The 16,803-nt window shown below is 46.4% G+C and overlaps 2 protein-coding genes across 4 annotated transcripts in view; both read left to right on the top strand.

Moving 5' to 3' along the window:
- The window catches only part of LILRA5 (leukocyte immunoglobulin like receptor A5), a 10,064-nt gene extending 7,764 nt beyond the window's left edge, over nucleotides 1-2,300 (top strand). For all 3 annotated transcript variants that reach the window (XM_017860909.1, XM_017860910.1, XM_017860908.1), the window contains 2 exons: nucleotides 1,575-1,625; nucleotides 1,774-2,300. In XM_017860909.1, coding sequence (XP_017716398.1) covers nucleotides 1,575-1,625; nucleotides 1,774-1,910 — 188 coding nt within the window. In that variant the 3' untranslated portion in view covers nucleotides 1,911-2,300. The remainder of the gene's footprint in view (nucleotides 1-1,574; nucleotides 1,626-1,773) is intronic.
- A 13,865-nt stretch (nucleotides 2,301-16,165) lies between these two features.
- LOC108521214 (leukocyte immunoglobulin-like receptor subfamily A member 3) overlaps nucleotides 16,166-16,803 on the top strand; it is an 11,192-nt gene continuing 10,554 nt past the window's right edge. The window contains exons 1-2 of the mRNA XM_017860911.1: nucleotides 16,166-16,256; nucleotides 16,340-16,519. The gene's annotated coding sequence lies outside the window, so the exon portion shown is untranslated. The remainder of the gene's footprint in view (nucleotides 16,257-16,339; nucleotides 16,520-16,803) is intronic.

Here is a 16,803-nt window from a genome sequence, read left to right as displayed (position 1 = left end):
TAGCTGGGACTACAGGCGCCCACCACCATGCCTGGCTAGTTTTTTGTATTTTCAGTAGAGACAGGGTTTCACCGTGTTACCCAGGATGGTCTCGATCTCCTGACCTTGTGATCCACCCGCCTTGGCCTCCCAAAGTGCTGGGATTACAGGTGTGAGCCACCATGCCCAGCCTGATTCATTTATCTTTCTAAGTAAGATATACACATGAGAAAGCTTTTAGTTTGAGTATATTCATTTAATTGCATATTAGCTTGCTATGACATTTTTCCCTTTCCATTATCTTTCAACTGATCTCCCCAAATTTACTGATAAAATTTATATTAACTATAAGAAAATTGAAAATTTATTTTTTATTTCTAAACTGCATATCAATTTTTGTCACTTCAAGTATTAATATGCATGTAATTGCATCTTAAATAAATATCTAAAGTTTAACATATATACATATTTATGTATGGTTATATAAGTTACATCTGAATATAAGTGTAGGTATATCTGCATATATTTTTTATATGTATATCTACATGCTTAATGTATTTCACATCACGGGTTTTACATGTTTGTTATTGGTCTTCTCACCTAGATTCGCACTTTATACAAGCAGAAATTGTTTTTTTTGTGTGTTGTTTGTTTGTTTGAGACGGAATCTTGCCCTGTCACCCAAACTGGAGTGCAGTGGCAAGACCTGGGCTCACTGCAACCTCCGCCTCCCAGTTTCAAGCGATTCTCCTGTTTCAGATGCCCGAGTAGCTGGGATTACAGGCATGCACCACCACGCCCAACTAATTTTTTGTATCTTTAGTAGAGACAGGGTTTCACCACGTTGGCCAGGCTGGTCTCAAACTCCTGGCCTCGTGACCTGCCCTCCTCCCAAAGTGCTGGAATTACAGGCGTGAGCCACCATGCCTAGCCCTAAAAGCAGAAATTGTTTTATGGCCTCTGATAATGATATATATATACACACACACACACACACATACACACACACACACATACACATACACACACATACACCCATGCACATTTATATACATACATATATATGACTGACTACATGAATAATTAGCTAACTAGAGACTTACTGTATGATGAAACACCAGGTGAGGTGGTTGAGGTGGCATGAAGGGGAGGCAGCTGTTTGTGTTTCTGACATTCAGGAGCCCCTGAGGACCAACCCCTCATGCACAGAGCCTGGGTCCTCCGCTGGTGGATCCGTGAAACTCTCATCTCCGGGAGAATTGGCTCATGTGCTCCTGTGTCCCAGGCTGCACAGACAGCACCCAGGGCTCAGTGACGTCTGTACTGGGGACACTTTCCTTGCAGATCCTGATCTTTCACGGTGCAGGAAAACTCTTTCCCAAATGACTCAGGAGCAAAAGCAAAGGAAAGGTGAAATAATTCAATGAGGAGACTAGAGGGAACCCTGCTCCAGCAGAGGGAGGGTTTATTGAGGAACTCCATAAAAGTCATGTTGAGAGGCATAGGGAACTAGGAGAATGCAGAGCCCAGGGGAGAGGCTGAGCTCAGGTCTCTTCAAGAAATTCTCCTTCCCCTTCCGCTGTTTCGATTTTCAGGAGCAGCTGATAACCTCAGTCCGTCACAAAACAAGTCTGACTCTGGGACTGGTGAGTGAGGAGATGCTCTCAGTCATGGAACTGGCACAGAGGGTCAGGTCCTGTCAAGACGATGTGGGTGCCCTGGGGGGACATCTAGGGGTCCTGGGTGATACTGATCTGCCCTGACCTCTGTGACCTCTTTGTCCTCCATCCCCAGCCTCACACCCCCAGGATTACACTGTGGAGAATCTCATCCGCATGGGCATGGCTGGCTTGATCCTGGTGGTCCTTGGGATTCTGATATTTCAGGATTGGCACAGCCAGAGAAGCCCCCAGGATGCAGCTGGGAGGTGAACAGAAGAGAGGACAATGCACCATTGGGTGCTGGAGCCTTGGAAGAGAATCTGATGGTCCCAGGAGGTTCTAGAAGACAATCTGAGGCCTATGCTATCTGGACTGTTTGCTGGCAATTTCTTGTTTGTTTGTTTGTTTTTCTTTTCTTTTCTTTTTTTTTTTTTTTTTTTTTTTTTTTTTTTTTGAGATGGAGTCTCGCTCTGTCGCCAGGCTGGAATGCAGTGGTGCAATCTGGGCTCACTGCAACCTCCGCCTCTCGGCTTCAAGTGATTCTCCTGCTTCAGCCTCTGGCAATTTCTGGAGGGAGGAATGGATGTTTGAGTGCAGGGACCCTGGTCTGGGGTGATCTGTAGAGGACCATAAAAATGTGATGCCTTTCCCTTCTGTTAATGTTGACTTCCCTTCGTTGGATTCCCTTCTCTTCCCAGCCCGAGACATGAGGCTACATCTCACATGGCAGCGTTGGGTCCACATCTCCGCATGCCTGTGTACTGTGGTCCACAGCGTGTCGGACAGTCCTCTTCAATTCTCATTACCACACTCCCTGTGTGCTTTACTGAGCCTCCATCTCCAGTTCAGAGTTCCACACCTGACCCAGTAACTAAATCCATGGGAGAAGGTCAGATCCCCACCAGGAAAAGACAAATCCAGAAGGGCATCCTAACCTCCTGTCTATAGCCTTCGAGCCTCTTCACTCTTTTTTTTTTTCTGAGATGGAGCCTTACTCTGTCGCCCAGGCTGGAGTGCGGTGGCGCCAATTCGGCTCCTGCAAGCTCCGCCTCCCGGGTTCAAGTGATTCTCCTGCCTCAGCCTCCCAAGTAGCTGAGACTACAGGCCCCCGCCACCACGCCCGGCTAATTTTGTATTTTAGTAGTGACAGGGTTTCACCATGTTGGCCAGGATGGTCTCAATCTCCTGACCTTGTGATCTGCCCACCTCGGCCTCCCAAAGTGCTGGGATTACAGGCGTGAGCCACGGTGCCTGGCCCGACAAACTTCTTCACTCAGCCCACTGATTCAATTCTTACCCAGAAATGCCCTCAAAGACACACCCAGAATAGTGTTTAACTAAATACCTGGGCACCCTGTGAATCAATCAAGTTGACATAAAATTATCCATCACACCAATAGATCTTCACATCCTAGTACCTTCCTGACACACGGTCATGGCTCAATACATTGCACTGTCAGGCAGACGGCAGGAAGGAAGATATTTTGCATTCGTGGAAACTTAGGAAAAGGAAGTTACTTGGCCCATGTTACACAGCTTGGATGAAATGCAGAGTTAAGGCTGCAGTTGCAGTTGAGCTGGCTTCTCTCCTGCCTTCTCCAGCTGCATGTTCTGGGACAAGGTCACTCCTTGGGTGTGGGTTTGGCAGGAGGTGGAGGCAGGCTGGTCAGGCAGAATGTGGGGAGTCAGGTGAGACTCAGATCTTGTCTGAAGGATCCCTGGAGCCTACTGTCTCCTCTGCCTCATCCTTCAGGGGAGGCTGTTTCCCTTCCTAAGACGCCCTTTATGAGGAACCCATGCTGGGTGACACAGCGCTTAGGGCTTGTGACACCTGTGTGTCCATCTGCCCTGCTGGGCTTTGTGGTCTTTATAATTTGTACCTTTGAGGGCCATGGAAGGTAGCACCAGATCTTGACCCTCACTGCCCTTCTCTGTCTCTGGGAGCTTTGGGGAGAGAGGAGGAATGGAGTTGAGGTAGAAAGACCAGCAGTACTTGTTTTCTGGTCACCCTGCCAACCAAAACAGGATCTGATCCAGACATGATGAAATGAAGAAACCAGCAGGAACCAGCAAAAGGTGACAAAAGAGATCCCTAGCTGTCTTCATGGCTCACTGGCATAAGACATTCCCACCAGTACCATGACAGTTTACAAATGCCATGGCAAAGACCCAAAAGTTACCACCTCTTTTCATTGCAATGACTCAGAAGCTACTGCCCATTTCCTAGAAAGTTCTAAATAACTCTTCCCTCAATCTGCATTGACTTGCTCCTTAATTTGCATATAATATAAGGTAGGTTTACATGAGTATAAATACAGTTGCCAAGAGCTCAAATGTTGTAGAACTTGGGCACACTGACTGTGAGTTAGCCCTTCTCTGCAAGGATCAGCCTTATTCAAAAAAAGATTCCTGTTTCACACTATTGGTTTACATGTGAATCCTGGGTGAAGCCAAGAACCCTCTCAGGTTAAGCCCCGATTTGGGGACTCACCTTTCCTGCAACAGAGTTCCCTTCCCACTTCCAGCTGATGGCCCCTTGGGAGACCCCAGAGGCTCAGGGGCTTGAGTCCTTGAGAAGGAGAGAATGTGCTCAGCTCCATCTGTGATGCCAGCTCTCAGGGGCCCAGAAAGGGCCTGGAGCAGCTTCTATGTGTGGGTCAGGATGAGCTCTCATAAGGGTCCCTCCTCCAGAGCTGTGTTAAGATCCATGGGACCAGCACAAGCAGGCGCATCCTCCCCAGACTTCCTGGTTCAACCCAATGGAACCATGAGAGTAGTTTTGCAGGGGGCCTGGGTGCACAGAGAACCTGGTGTTATGAGGACTAGGCTGGGTAGTGACTTGGAGTGACAGCCGGGGAAATTGAGGGAGTAGGAACTCCAGCTCCAATTCCTTCCCAGAAACGCTCCACAGATCCTCCACCTGGGCTGACCCAAGTTCCTTGATCATCATGGAGCTTCCTACAACCATCTGTTGTCAGAGGTCTCTGCAGGCTGGCACCTGCCATCTATATAAAGTGAGGGTCTCTCAATTCTCAGATACACAGGCCCTGCAGGACTTCAGCAACAAGGCGCCTCTCTGCATAGCTTACAAGAGCTCACACACTGCAGGGTGGTGCGCCTGTGTGTATCACAGCTGGAATGTCTGGAAAAAATGAAGTAACCCCCTGCCCCTGGCAGTGACAGGTAGGAGGGAGGATCTGGGTCACCTCTCCACTGTGGTCCCTCCTCGTAAGCAGAGGGAATCACCCCAGCACCTGGACCCATTTAGATTAAGTAAATTTACTGAGGCTTCAGAGGAAAGTCTTCAGGACTCAGATCTTAGTTATAGATTAAAATAAGTTAGCCACTTATGGCTGGGCATGGTGGCTCGTGCCTGTAATCCCAGCACTTTGGGAGGCTGAGGTGGGCGGATCACAAGGTCAGGAGATCGAGACCATCCTGGCTAACACGGTGAAACACCATCTCAACTAAAAATACAAAAAAATAGCCGGGTGCGGTCGCGGGCACTTGTAGTCCCAGCTACTCGGGAGGCTGAGGCAGGAGAATGGCGTGAACCCAGGAGGTGGAGCTTGCAGTGAGCCAAGATCGGGCCACTGCACTCCAGCCTGGATGACAGAGCAAGACTCCATCTTAAAAAAAAAAAAAAAAAAAAAAAGAAGAAGAAGTTAACCACTTATGTCTTTAGGTGAATGCACACTTAACACATAGACATATAACTTAGAAGGTATATAAGCTCTGGAAAACTGTGATTTTGTGTTGGTCTGGCGATATTTTCCCAGCCTTCTCCCTGTACCCGGTTACCTGGCTGCTGATATCCATGTGCTGTCTATAGGGATCTGGGACTGCCCTTTGAAGAGGTGTGTGCTCACTGTCTGTGAAGGCTCATGTGAGCCATCTTGGGTGCACATGCAGATTCCTGGGGAACACATTTGCCACTTGTGAGGGCCACAGGTGAGGCATCTCCCATGGTTCATGCCTGGGTCTCTTGAGGGGCCCCACAAGTCAGTTATTAGGCTCTGCAGCAGTTTTTGAGATCTCTGTGTTGGTTACTGTGATGTCTTTCATCTTTCCCTGGTGCTAGCTCCTTTGGAATGGCTAGACTATTCGGCCATACCAATTTCCTGAGTGATCTGGGTGGGTGCAGGGTGGATTGGGCTTCTTGGGCAATTTTCCCTGAGGCTGGGAGGCTGTGTGCTCACTCTGCTCCCACTTACCCCTCTGGTAGGAATTGCAGGCTGTGGGAGCTTGCTTGGCACTGAGCTGTGCCACCTTGGAGGAGGGGTAATGCAGAAACACGGTAACGTTTCTTCCTACGCTCTTCAAGAATCATTTCTCCTTTTTTTAATTTTTTTATTTTTTCCTTAATCTGGTTCTGAAAATGCTGCACTGGACTTCTGAATTCTCACAGAAATATTTCTGTTCATGGACGGGGGTCAAAATGAATGCTCTTAGAGGGTCTGAGGGCAAGGCTTGTCTATTCCACCATGTTAATAATACCACTCCTTCTACCTTGGGATTTAATTGTAGGTTTCTTGTTAAAATTAAAGATTTTGAAAACAATATGGATTTGAAAGCATAACACAGGTTTTTGACTTTGTTTGTTTGTTTGTTTTTAGATGGAGTTTCACTCTTGTTGCCCAGGCTGGAGTAGAGATGGGATTTCTCCATGTTGGTCAGGTTGGTCTCAAACTCCCGACCTCAGGTGATCCACCCACTTCAGCCTCCCAAAGTGCTGAGGTTACAGGCATAAGCCACAGTGCCTGGCTGATTTTTTTTTTTTTCTTAATGTCGGAACTGAGACACAGTAACTCATTTGCTTGTGTCTTGCATTCTCCATTTTGCAATTCTACCCCTATGGCTGTATCTTCAGGTGGATCCACCTGTTTTTATATTTAGCGTTGACCTGCAACCTCAGGGTTGGGGCAGCCATTGGTCTTTATTGCCTATATGCACAATGCACAGATTACCGAAGTATGTCCACTCTTTGACATTATTAGGTGGAAAATTCTACAGAGAAAAAGAATGTTTCCTGTGAAGTACTTCATAGAGAAAAGAGAGCGCTTGGGTCTTGCCTCCATTTGCAACTTTGCAATGTAGTGATTTGGTTCTTTACCATATCCCAAATGTGAAGTGTTGTGTGTTTTATTTTGTTTATAGTGGTATTAAACACATAGAGTTTGTATCTATTCATTTTTTATCCATTACAAATATTATTTGATGCTATAAATGTCCCATACTTTGCCAATAAGAATCCTCCATTGGAACCCTTTTTCTTCTGGTCACATGAGTCTGAGGGTACTTGGTGACTCCTTTGCTCTTTTGAACAATAAGGGGTTCTGAGTTCATCTCCTATAGTTTCTGTCCTAAGGTAGCTTCAACCATTTCTTCAGGGAAAATATGTTAAAATCCTGACAACATATATTTATCAATGTTAAATATTTTTGGGCTGAGAGCGGTGGCTCCCGCCTGTACTCCCAGCACTTTGGAAGGCTGAGGAGGGCGGATCATGAGGTCAAGAGATCAGGACCATCCTGGCCAACATGGTGAAACCCCGTTTCTACTAAAAATACAAAAATTAGGCATATGAGATGAAATGTGTAAAGAAAAAGATGAGCGTAAAGATAGGAACAATAGACACTGTGGACTACTAGAGGGTGTAGGAGGGTTAGAAAACTACTTATTGGGTACTATGCTCACTAACTGGGTGATGTGATCTGTACTCCAAATCTCAGCATCAAGCAATATTCCCATGTAAGAAATTTGTATGTGTACCCCCTGTATCTGAAATAAAAGTTGGCAAGAAGGAAGAAGGGTAGGAAGGAAGGAGAGAGAGAGAGAGAGAGAGAGAAAGGGAAAGAAGGAAGGAAGGGGAGAAAGAGAGAAAAAGAAAGAAAGAAAAAGAAAGGAAAAGAGAGAACAAAAGAGAAAGAAAGAAAGAGAGAAAGAAAGGAACGAAGGGAAAGAAAGAAAGGAAGGAAGGGAAAGAAGGGGAGAAAGAGTGAAAAAGAGAAATAATGAAAGAGGAAGAGAAAGAAAGAAGGAAAGAAAGAAGAAAGAAACTGAGAAAGGAAGGAAGGAAGGGAAAGAAGGAAGGACAGGGAGAGAGGAAAAGAGAGAAGTAACGAAAGAGGAAGAAAAAGAAAGAAAGAAAAGAAAAGAAAGAAGAAAGGAAGGAAGGGGAGAGAGAAAAGAAGTAACGAAAGAGGAAGAAAAGGAAGGAAGAAAGAAAAAGAAAGAAAGAAAGAAAGAAAGAAAGAAAGAAAGAAAGAAAGAAAGAAAGAAAGAAAAGAAAAAAGAAAAGAAAGAAGAAAGGAAGGAAGGGGAGAGAGAAAAAGACGTAACGAAAGAGGAAGAAAAAGAAGGAAAGAAGGAAGGAAGGAAGGAAGGAAGGAAGGAAGGAAGGAAGGAAGGAAGGAAGGAAGGAAGGAAGGAGAGGTCCAGCTGAAGTGGAGAGAGGAGTGGACCCTAGTCCTTGTTCCTGTCCATGGTGCTGATTCCTAGGGATTGCAAAGATGCCCCGGGCACCTGTGGAATCAGGTCCACAACCGGAAGAGCAGACTAAAAGGTCCCTCTTATTCTGAAGGGCAAGTGTGTGGGTAATTCACAGAGAGTGATAGCTTGAAGTGGAGATGGCTCAGCCACTCTAAGATAGATGCCTTTAGCAAACTCTATCTAGATCCGGGATGGTACTCTTCCATCCATCAAAGGCAAAATGCCATCCTTGTTTCCAAAAGGTCTCTCCGTTCTAAACTTCTGTACCAGTAACTTCCTGGGAAAGAACGTGTCAGAATTAACTTTTTCTGTGACCTCTGTCTACTCTGGACGTATTTTGTCTCCACCAGTAACTGTTTTCATCGTGTGGAGGTAGGAATAAAAGCAAGATAGCAGTTTTTTAAATTAGATTTCCATAATCATCAGGTTGTCACCCTGGCAGGGGAAACCACAACACTGAGTACTTGAAAGATAATCTCTCCTGGGTTTGAAACTTCCTGTACAATGGCGCGATCTCAGCTCACTGCAACCTCTACCTCCTGGGCTCAAGCGATTCTTCTGCCTAAGCCTCTCGAGTAGCTGGGACTACAGGCATGCACCACCATTTCCGGCTAATTTTGTATTTTTAGTAGAGATGGGGTTTCACCATGTTGGTCAGGCTGGTCTCGAACTCCTGACCTCAAGTGATCCACCCACCTCGACCTCACAAAGTGCTGGGATTACAGGTGTGAGCCACTGCACCCAGCCACGTATCTCCTTATTCTAGTTCTTCTCAGAGAGTATTCTGCATATGTATATTTCTCTCCATCCAATGATTTGAGATTCATGGTTTTATTGTAGATAGGTTTTTTCTCATTTTATTTCTTCATTGATTTTTACTTAACAATTTATTGCACGTCTGTAAATACAGACCTATGTTACTTCATAGCACTTATTAAATTTCCTCATAATTAAATAAGTGTTGTCCACACTAGGAAACTTTCTGCATATCGGTTCACAAAATACTTCAATCAGCTGATCCTATATTGAATAATATTATTTTTCTGGATCTTCATATAATGACCACCTTCTCATTGTTTGGTTCTTACCAAACCTGTCACATCCTCAAAGACATTTTCCATGACAAAGTGGGTTAAGTGATTCTTGCTCACCTGTATTCTCTAATAGTCCTTGTATTAGGTTAACACACATTTGAGATGTCTAGATAGCTTAATTTTTTGTCCATGTATCCGTCTGCACATTTTTTTTTTTCTAATTTATCTCCTTAAAAATTTTTTGCTTTTCTCTCATGAGTTTATACATTGAATTAACAATGGGAGATTTTGTTCACTGTAGTATTTCTTGCTCCTGAAAAAGAGGCTTGGATGCGGCCTGGCATGGTGGCTCACACCTGTAATCCAGCACTTTGGGAGGCCGAGGTGGGCAGATCATCTGAGGTCAGGAGTTCGGGACCAGCCTGACCAACATGGAGAAACCCTGTCTCTACTAAAAATACAAAATTAGACAGGCATAGCTGTGCATGTCTGTAATCCCAGCTACTCAGGAGACTGAGGGAGGAGAATCACTTGAATCTGGGAGGCAAAGGTTGCGGTGAGCCAAGATCGCACCATTGCACTCCAGCCTGGGCAACAAGAGCAAAACTCTGTCTCAAAAAAAAAAAAAGGTTTGGATGCTATAGTCATTCATTGCAAAACAGGACAGATGGGTGGACCCAATCATTAAAAGTGAGTCAGTGATTATTACTTTTATTATTAGTAGTATTAAGCTGCACTGGACCACAGAGATAATTGGATGAGGCAGATAAATAGAAAAGGCAGTGATAGCCTTTAGCTCTGTTGTATGCTGGACTCTGGTACAACCTAGAGTCACACATACCCGCCTCTGAATTCTGTATGGACAGGTGAAGAGTTACGAGAGGTATTTACCTTAAGGGGTTAAGCGTGGGTTTAGGTAATTTGGGAAGAAATTTGAGATGAGAAAGGAGCATAGTTAAGCATTGCTGTGTCTTTGAAATCCTTTTTTCTGTCACTGAGTTGTGGTTACAAAACTAAACTCTTACTATCCCCCAAACTGAGAGGTTGGTGGTGACCTCAATGAGGCCCAAGAACTGGAACAAATTTGAGGAAGGAAATCATACAGTACTCCGTCTGAGGTGGAAGTTGAGGTTAGCAAGGACTGTTACACAATTCTCCCATGTGAAAGCAAGAGAGGTCTGGGTGTGGTGGCCCCAGCACTTTGGGAGGCCAAGGTGGGTGGATCACCTGAGGTCAGGAGTTCAAGACCAGCCTGACCAACAAGGTGAAGCCCCAACTCTACTAAAAATGCAAAAATTAGTCGGGCATGGTGGCACGTGCCTGTAGTCCCAGCTACTCTGGAGGCTGAGACAGGAGAATTGCTTGAACTTGGGAGGCAGAGGTTGCAGTGAGCCGAGATTGTGCCACTGCACTCCAGGCTGGGTGACAGAGCAAGACTCCATCTCAAAAAAAAAAAAAAAGAAGAAGAAGAAGAAGAAAAGAAAAAGAAAAAGAAGGGAAGAGAGTTGTTATGAAGGAACCAAGACATGGGAGCAGGAGTAGAACGGCCTCAGCTGCTCTAATCCTCCCATGTTCTTATTCCTAGGAGTGCTTGATCCTCTCAACCAGCATCCACCAAGTATAGTTTCAGAGTCAGGAGTAACTACGACTTTCCTTTCAGGAGTGTGAATGTGTAAACACCCATCCAGGCTCCCAACGTGAGTGCAGCCTGTTTGGCCCCCAGTGAACGCCCTGTCCTGTCTACTGACCATGCCCCTCCAGACTATGTAATGGAGAATCTCATTCCGATGACCACGCTGGCTTGACCCTGGTGGTCTCTAGGGGATGATCTTTCACGCTCAGCACAGCCAGAGAAGGCCCCCAAAGGCTGCCAACATGGAAAGTCAGATGATTTTGGATTTACTCTTCAGTTTGGAGAACTTTGAAAAATCTGCATCAGAAAAGCTGTGCTGGCCCTAGGAGAATCTGGGAGAGCTGGAGGCATGTTCTGTGTGACCACCGTGCTGAAGGACTGAAGATGACTACCATTTCTTTCTTTTTTTTTTTTGAGACGGAGTCTGGCTCTGTCACCCAGGCTGGAGTGCGGTGGCCGGATCTCAGCTCACTGCAAGCTCCGCCTCCCGGGTTCCCGCCATTCTCCTGCCTCCGCCTCCCGAGTAGCTGGGACTACAGGCGCCGCCACCTCGCCCGGCTAGTTTTTTGTATCTTTAGTAGAGACGGGGTTTCACCGTGTGAGCCAGGATGGTCTCGATCTCCTGACCCTGTGATCCGCCCGTCTCGGCCTCCCAAAGTGCTGGGATTACAGGCTTGAGCCACCGCGCCCGGCGGATGACTACCATTTCTTTTAGATGCCGGGTTTGCAAGAAGAAGTTAACCTAACAGCCATGAGGTTGCTAACTTTAGAAGGACTTGCTTGTGAGCCTGGTTCATGGTTGGCATCTAGGAACTTGCCTTCTAGAATGTCCCCTGTGTTACTAAGAGACAACACGAGATTGTGTGCCTGTGGGTCTGAAATCTGCTGTTATGTCTTCGCTAGGCTGTTTCTGTAAACAGTGTAATTCACAGTGAGCACCGAGTTTCTTCTGGTGTCTCTGCAGCCGCTCATGATGCCTATGTGGTCCTCACCTAATAACATTCTTGAACATTGAGTCTCAAGCAGATGTGTCCAGGGCCAACACGACACATGTGTTGCTGCATTTTATGCTGGTGGAATGAACAAGGTAAGACACAGGTTTGCACAGCTTATAACCACCAGCATTTTTCTTTTATTTTCTTTCTTATTTCCATAGGTTTTTGGGGAACATGGTGTTTGGTTACATGCGTAAGTTCTTCAGTGGTGATTTCTGAGATTTTGGTGCACCCATCACCCTAGCAGTGTACACTGTACCCAGTGTGTGGTCTTTTGTCCTCACCTCCTCCCTCCCTTTCCCCCGTGTCCCCAAAATCCATTGTATCATTCTTATGCCTTTGCATCCTCATAGCGTAGCTCCCACTTAAGAGTGAGAAGATGCAATATTTGGTTTTTCATTCCTGAATTACTTCACTTAGTATAATAGTCTCCAATTTCATCCAGGTCACTGTGAATGCCATTATTTTGTTCCCTCTTATGGCTGAGTAGTATTCCACAGTGTGTGTGTGTATGTGTGTGTGTGTGTGTATAGTGCAAATATACACACAGTGTATGTGTATATATATACAGTGTATATATACTGTGTGTGTATATATACGTATACTGTGTGTGTGTATATATATATATATACACACACACACACACATGAAAAACAATTTCTTTATCCGCTAGTATAATCAACATTATTTTTCTCAAATATATTTTGGTAAATAAAATGTTTTCCAAAAAGTGAAAAAAAGTTACTTTTATATAAAGATGGCCTAAGATACCATCTATTGATGAAAGTGAGGTGGCAATTTTGGATTAAGGGGCATCACAGGCAACTACATAGATCCTCTCAGCAAACATACATGAGGAAAACCAAAACCAACCAGACAGCCAGAACTGGAATTAAAAACTAGTCCTTCGACCAGGCGCGGTTGCTCATGCCTGTAATCCTAGCACTTTGGGAGGCCAAGACAGGCAGATTGCCTGAGCTCAGGAGTTCAAGACCAGCCTGGGTAACATGGTGAAACACCATCTCTACTAAAATACAAAAGAAAGTAGCCGGGTGCAGTGGCATGTGCCTGTAGTCCCAGCTACTCGGGAGGCTGAAGCCAGAGAATTGCTCGAACCTGGGAGGCAGAGGTTGCAGTGAGCCGAGATTGTGCCACTGCACTCCAGCTCGGGTGACAGAGCAAGACTCTGTCTAAAAAAAAAAATACACACACACAAAAACCAGCCCTTCATTGAAAGACCATGGACAAACGCCCAAAAGAAACAAGAACAAACAGGGAATTATGACCACCTCAACTGGACAAAGTGAGGAGCTAGGAACTGAGCCTAAAAAGATGGTGCTGTGTGAGCTCTTGGATGAAGAATTCAAAATAACAGTTACGCAAAAAAAACAACAAACAAACAAACAAACAACAACAACAAAAAACTAGGCAAACTCCATACACAAATAAAAACCAATTTAGAAATGTATCAGATAATTGGCAAAAGAAATTGAAATTATTTCAAGAATTTAAACAGAGTATATAACGCTGAGAAACACATTGGCTGAACTGAAAATTTTATTAAAGGGCTCTCTTAAAGCAGAATGGATCAGGCCACTCTAAATTCTTCCAAACCTAGCATCCTGGTCAGAATTGTGGCCTGATAAAGAAAGGGTCCAACATGGGCTGGGTTGCAGTGGCTCACGCCTTGTAATCCCAGCACTTTGGGAGGCCAAGGCGGGTGGGATCACCTGAGGTCAGGAGTTCCAAACTACGGCCTGACCAACGTGAGAAACCCCGTCTCTACTAAAAAATACAAAAAATTAGCTGGTTGGTGGCACTGTCTGTAATCTCCAACTACTCAGGAGACCTGAGGCAGAAGAACTCATTTGAACCCAGGAGATGAAGGTTGCAGTGAGCCGAGATTGTGCCACTGTACTCCAGCCTGGGCAACAGAGGGAGACTCTGTCAAAAAAAAAATGGAAAGAAGGAAGGGAGGGAGGAAGGAAGGAAGAAAGGAAGGAAGGAAGGGAGGGAGGGAGGGAGGGAGGGAACGGAGGGAAGGAAAGGAAGGAAAGGAAGGAAAGGAAGGAAGGAGAGAAAGGGAGGAAGGGAGGAGAGAAAGAAAGAAAGAAGGAAAGAAAGAAAGAAGGAAAAGAAAGAGAAAGAAAGAAAGGAAAGAAAGAAAGAAAGAGAAAGAAAGAAAGAAAGAAAGAAAGAAAGAAAGAAAGAAAGAAAGAAAGAGAAAGAAAGGGTTCAATGTGACTCTCAGGTTCACATGTGTGACAGATACCCAAATGTCACAATACTGGAGAGAATCTGTGTATTGGGGATATTGGGGAGGTGGCTCAGGGTTGATCCTGGGCCCTGGTTAAGGAGCAGAGACACGATGGAGCCCATTTCAAGCATGGAGGATGGGGAGCCACAGCCTCCCATCTTTACTTGGTAAATGCTGCTACTAAGAGAAAACGGGAAGTCTGTGGAAGGGACTTGTTTGTAGATGAAACCCTCAATCTGACCAGGAAGAGTCATGTTTTCTGCCCATGTTTTCTTTACCTGGAGTCCTGGGCACCTTCCCTGTGTGGGGGGCCCTTGTGGTTCCTCTGCTGTCCAGCACAGAGGTGGGAATCTCCTCCTCAGTGACTCCTCGGTGGTCCCAGACTACAGTGGTGACTCAACTTTGGTCTGTGTACTCTGAATGCAGATCTTTCTCTACCTTGAAAATCTTCATCTCTCTCTTTCTACTCCTGTCTGTGATAATCTGTGTATTCAGCAATATTAAATGTACCATTTCTTAGTGCTCAGGGTAGATGAGGATCCTTGAGTGGGAGCATCAATTGTCCAACACCCTGATTTTCTCAAATTACAACCCTACGTCTTACTCAGTCCTGGGACTTAACCATCACTGAGCTCCTTTGAAGTCCCAGTCACCACCGACCCCCATGACCCCTCTGATGAGTGGGGTGTGTAACAACTTGCTCCACACAAGGAAACTGAGGCTCAGAGAAGGGAGTATGAAGGCTCAGGGTCACATAGGCAGCAGATAATGAGCAATCATTAAGGAAAAATCAGCTCCCCATCCCAACAGGTGAGTTCCTCTCAGATAACAAAGGACATTGAAGACTCAGGAGTGGATCACAAGTCTGTTTCCAAGAAGACGAAGATGGATGCTGCTACTAAGAGAAAAGGAAAGTCCATGGAGGGTGCTGGTTGGTAGAGAACACTGGCAACATTGGATACAGGTCATGTTCTCCGCCCATATTTCCTGTGTTTCTCCATTGCGCCCACTGAACTACACAGCCAGATGTCAGATGTGTCTCTGCTGACCTGAGTCTGCCCTGCAGCATGGACCTGCATCTTCCCTGAAGCATCTCCATGGTGGATGAGATGACTGGCCATGGTAAGGACCCCACAACCCTGTGTTGACAGACAGGATGAAGGAGTGAAGGAGACCCCATGTGGAGGCTCTGAGAGGGGAGGAGAAGCCCTCAGTTACCGTCACCTGGAAAAGGCTCACTCAGGGAGACCCTGGGCCCGTTTTCTACTGCATTCCAGCCCTCAATCAGATGAGGACAGATCCTGCAGCCAGTAGCCAAGGATCAGGGGGCGCCCCCTTCCGTCTGAAATGTGTTCAGGGAACCTGGGGCTCACTCCCACCTCAGCCCTGGGGAAATGAGGGCCAGGCTTCTGCAGTTCCCCTTCCTGTGGGGCTGCTGATGGGACAAGCCCGTGACAGGGAGAACCCAGCCTCTGAGTGTGTCTGTCTGTCCTCCTGGACACCATGGTTTCATCCATCTGGGCAGCTGGGGCCAGTAGGAGGAGAAGCCATGACCCCACCCTCACAGACCTACCCTGACTTGGTAAGCCCTGGTCTATCAGGAAATCTTGGGGGTCAGGATGCTCACAGGGAGGGGAGGACCTGCTCAGGCTTCAGGCGGCAAGTCTCTCACAGGGAACTCTCTTCCAGGGCTGAGTCTGAGCCCCAGGACCCACGTGCAGGCAGGTGAGTCTGTCTGTCCCCATCTGTCCCAGGTCCCTCCTGCTCACTGGGGACAACGGGTCACTCCCAGGCACCTGGGGATGGAGAACAGCATCTCTGAGCTGACTGATGGGGATGTCTGGGCGGGTCTTGGGACTGACAGCTGGGATTTGACGGATGCATAGTATCTTGGCACCCAACCTGTGATTTCATTTCAAGGCTCCTCCCTAAACCCACCACCTGGGCTGAGCCAGACTGTGTGATCACCGGGAGGAGACCTGTGACCACCTGGTGTCAGGGTACCCTGGAGGCCCAAGAGTACCAGCTGGATAAAGAGGGAAGCTCAGTGTCATGGAACATTAAGGAAACCACTGGGGTCTGGGAACAAGACCAGGGCCCGTATCTCACACAGGCCGGAGCACAGTGCAGAGAAGCATCGCTGTTATTATCAAAGTGCCACAGGCCGGTCAGGGCACAGTGACCCCCTGGAGCTGGTGGTGACAGGTGAGAGGACATTCAGGGGGCCCAGCCGCAGGCCCTGCCCTCAGGAAAAGGGTCACTTGCGCCCTGACGTTACTGTCTTTTAGGGATGTCCCATAAAGGGGCAGAAGCGCTGAAGCTCTCGACCTCTGGGCGGCCCTGCATATTGCACTGAAGCTCTCGACCTCTGGGCGGCCCTGCATATCGTGTAGAATCATCTGCAAATCAGGCTTGAGTCTTCACTTTCTCTGTCAACTGATCACAGAGAAATCCCCATGAAATTACAGGTGCAGGCTGGAAGGCAGAAGTTGTGGAGCAGGGGCAGGAACCATGGGTCTTTGGCCCCCTGCATTGTGTAAATTACTCACACTTTCAGGGCCTGAGTGGACATGATCTTACTATACAGCTTGCATCAGCTAACACACACTTCACATTTCACGGTACCTTGGTGACCTACGCCCAAGCATCCAGTGTCTCCTAAGCCTCAATAATGGAGAAAAATATACTTTCTTTTTTAAATTTTCTTTTATTTTCTTTTTCTTTCTTTTCTTTTCTTTTTTTTTTTTTTTTT

Source organism: Rhinopithecus bieti, unplaced genomic scaffold (genome assembly GCF_001698545.2).
Source record: "Rhinopithecus bieti isolate Rb0 unplaced genomic scaffold, ASM169854v2 scaffold_56979, whole genome shotgun sequence".
Taxonomy (NCBI): Eukaryota; Metazoa; Chordata; class Mammalia; order Primates; family Cercopithecidae; genus Rhinopithecus; species Rhinopithecus bieti.
Note: the sequence above shows the minus strand (reverse complement) of the source record. Positions and strands in the feature narration are given on the sequence as shown.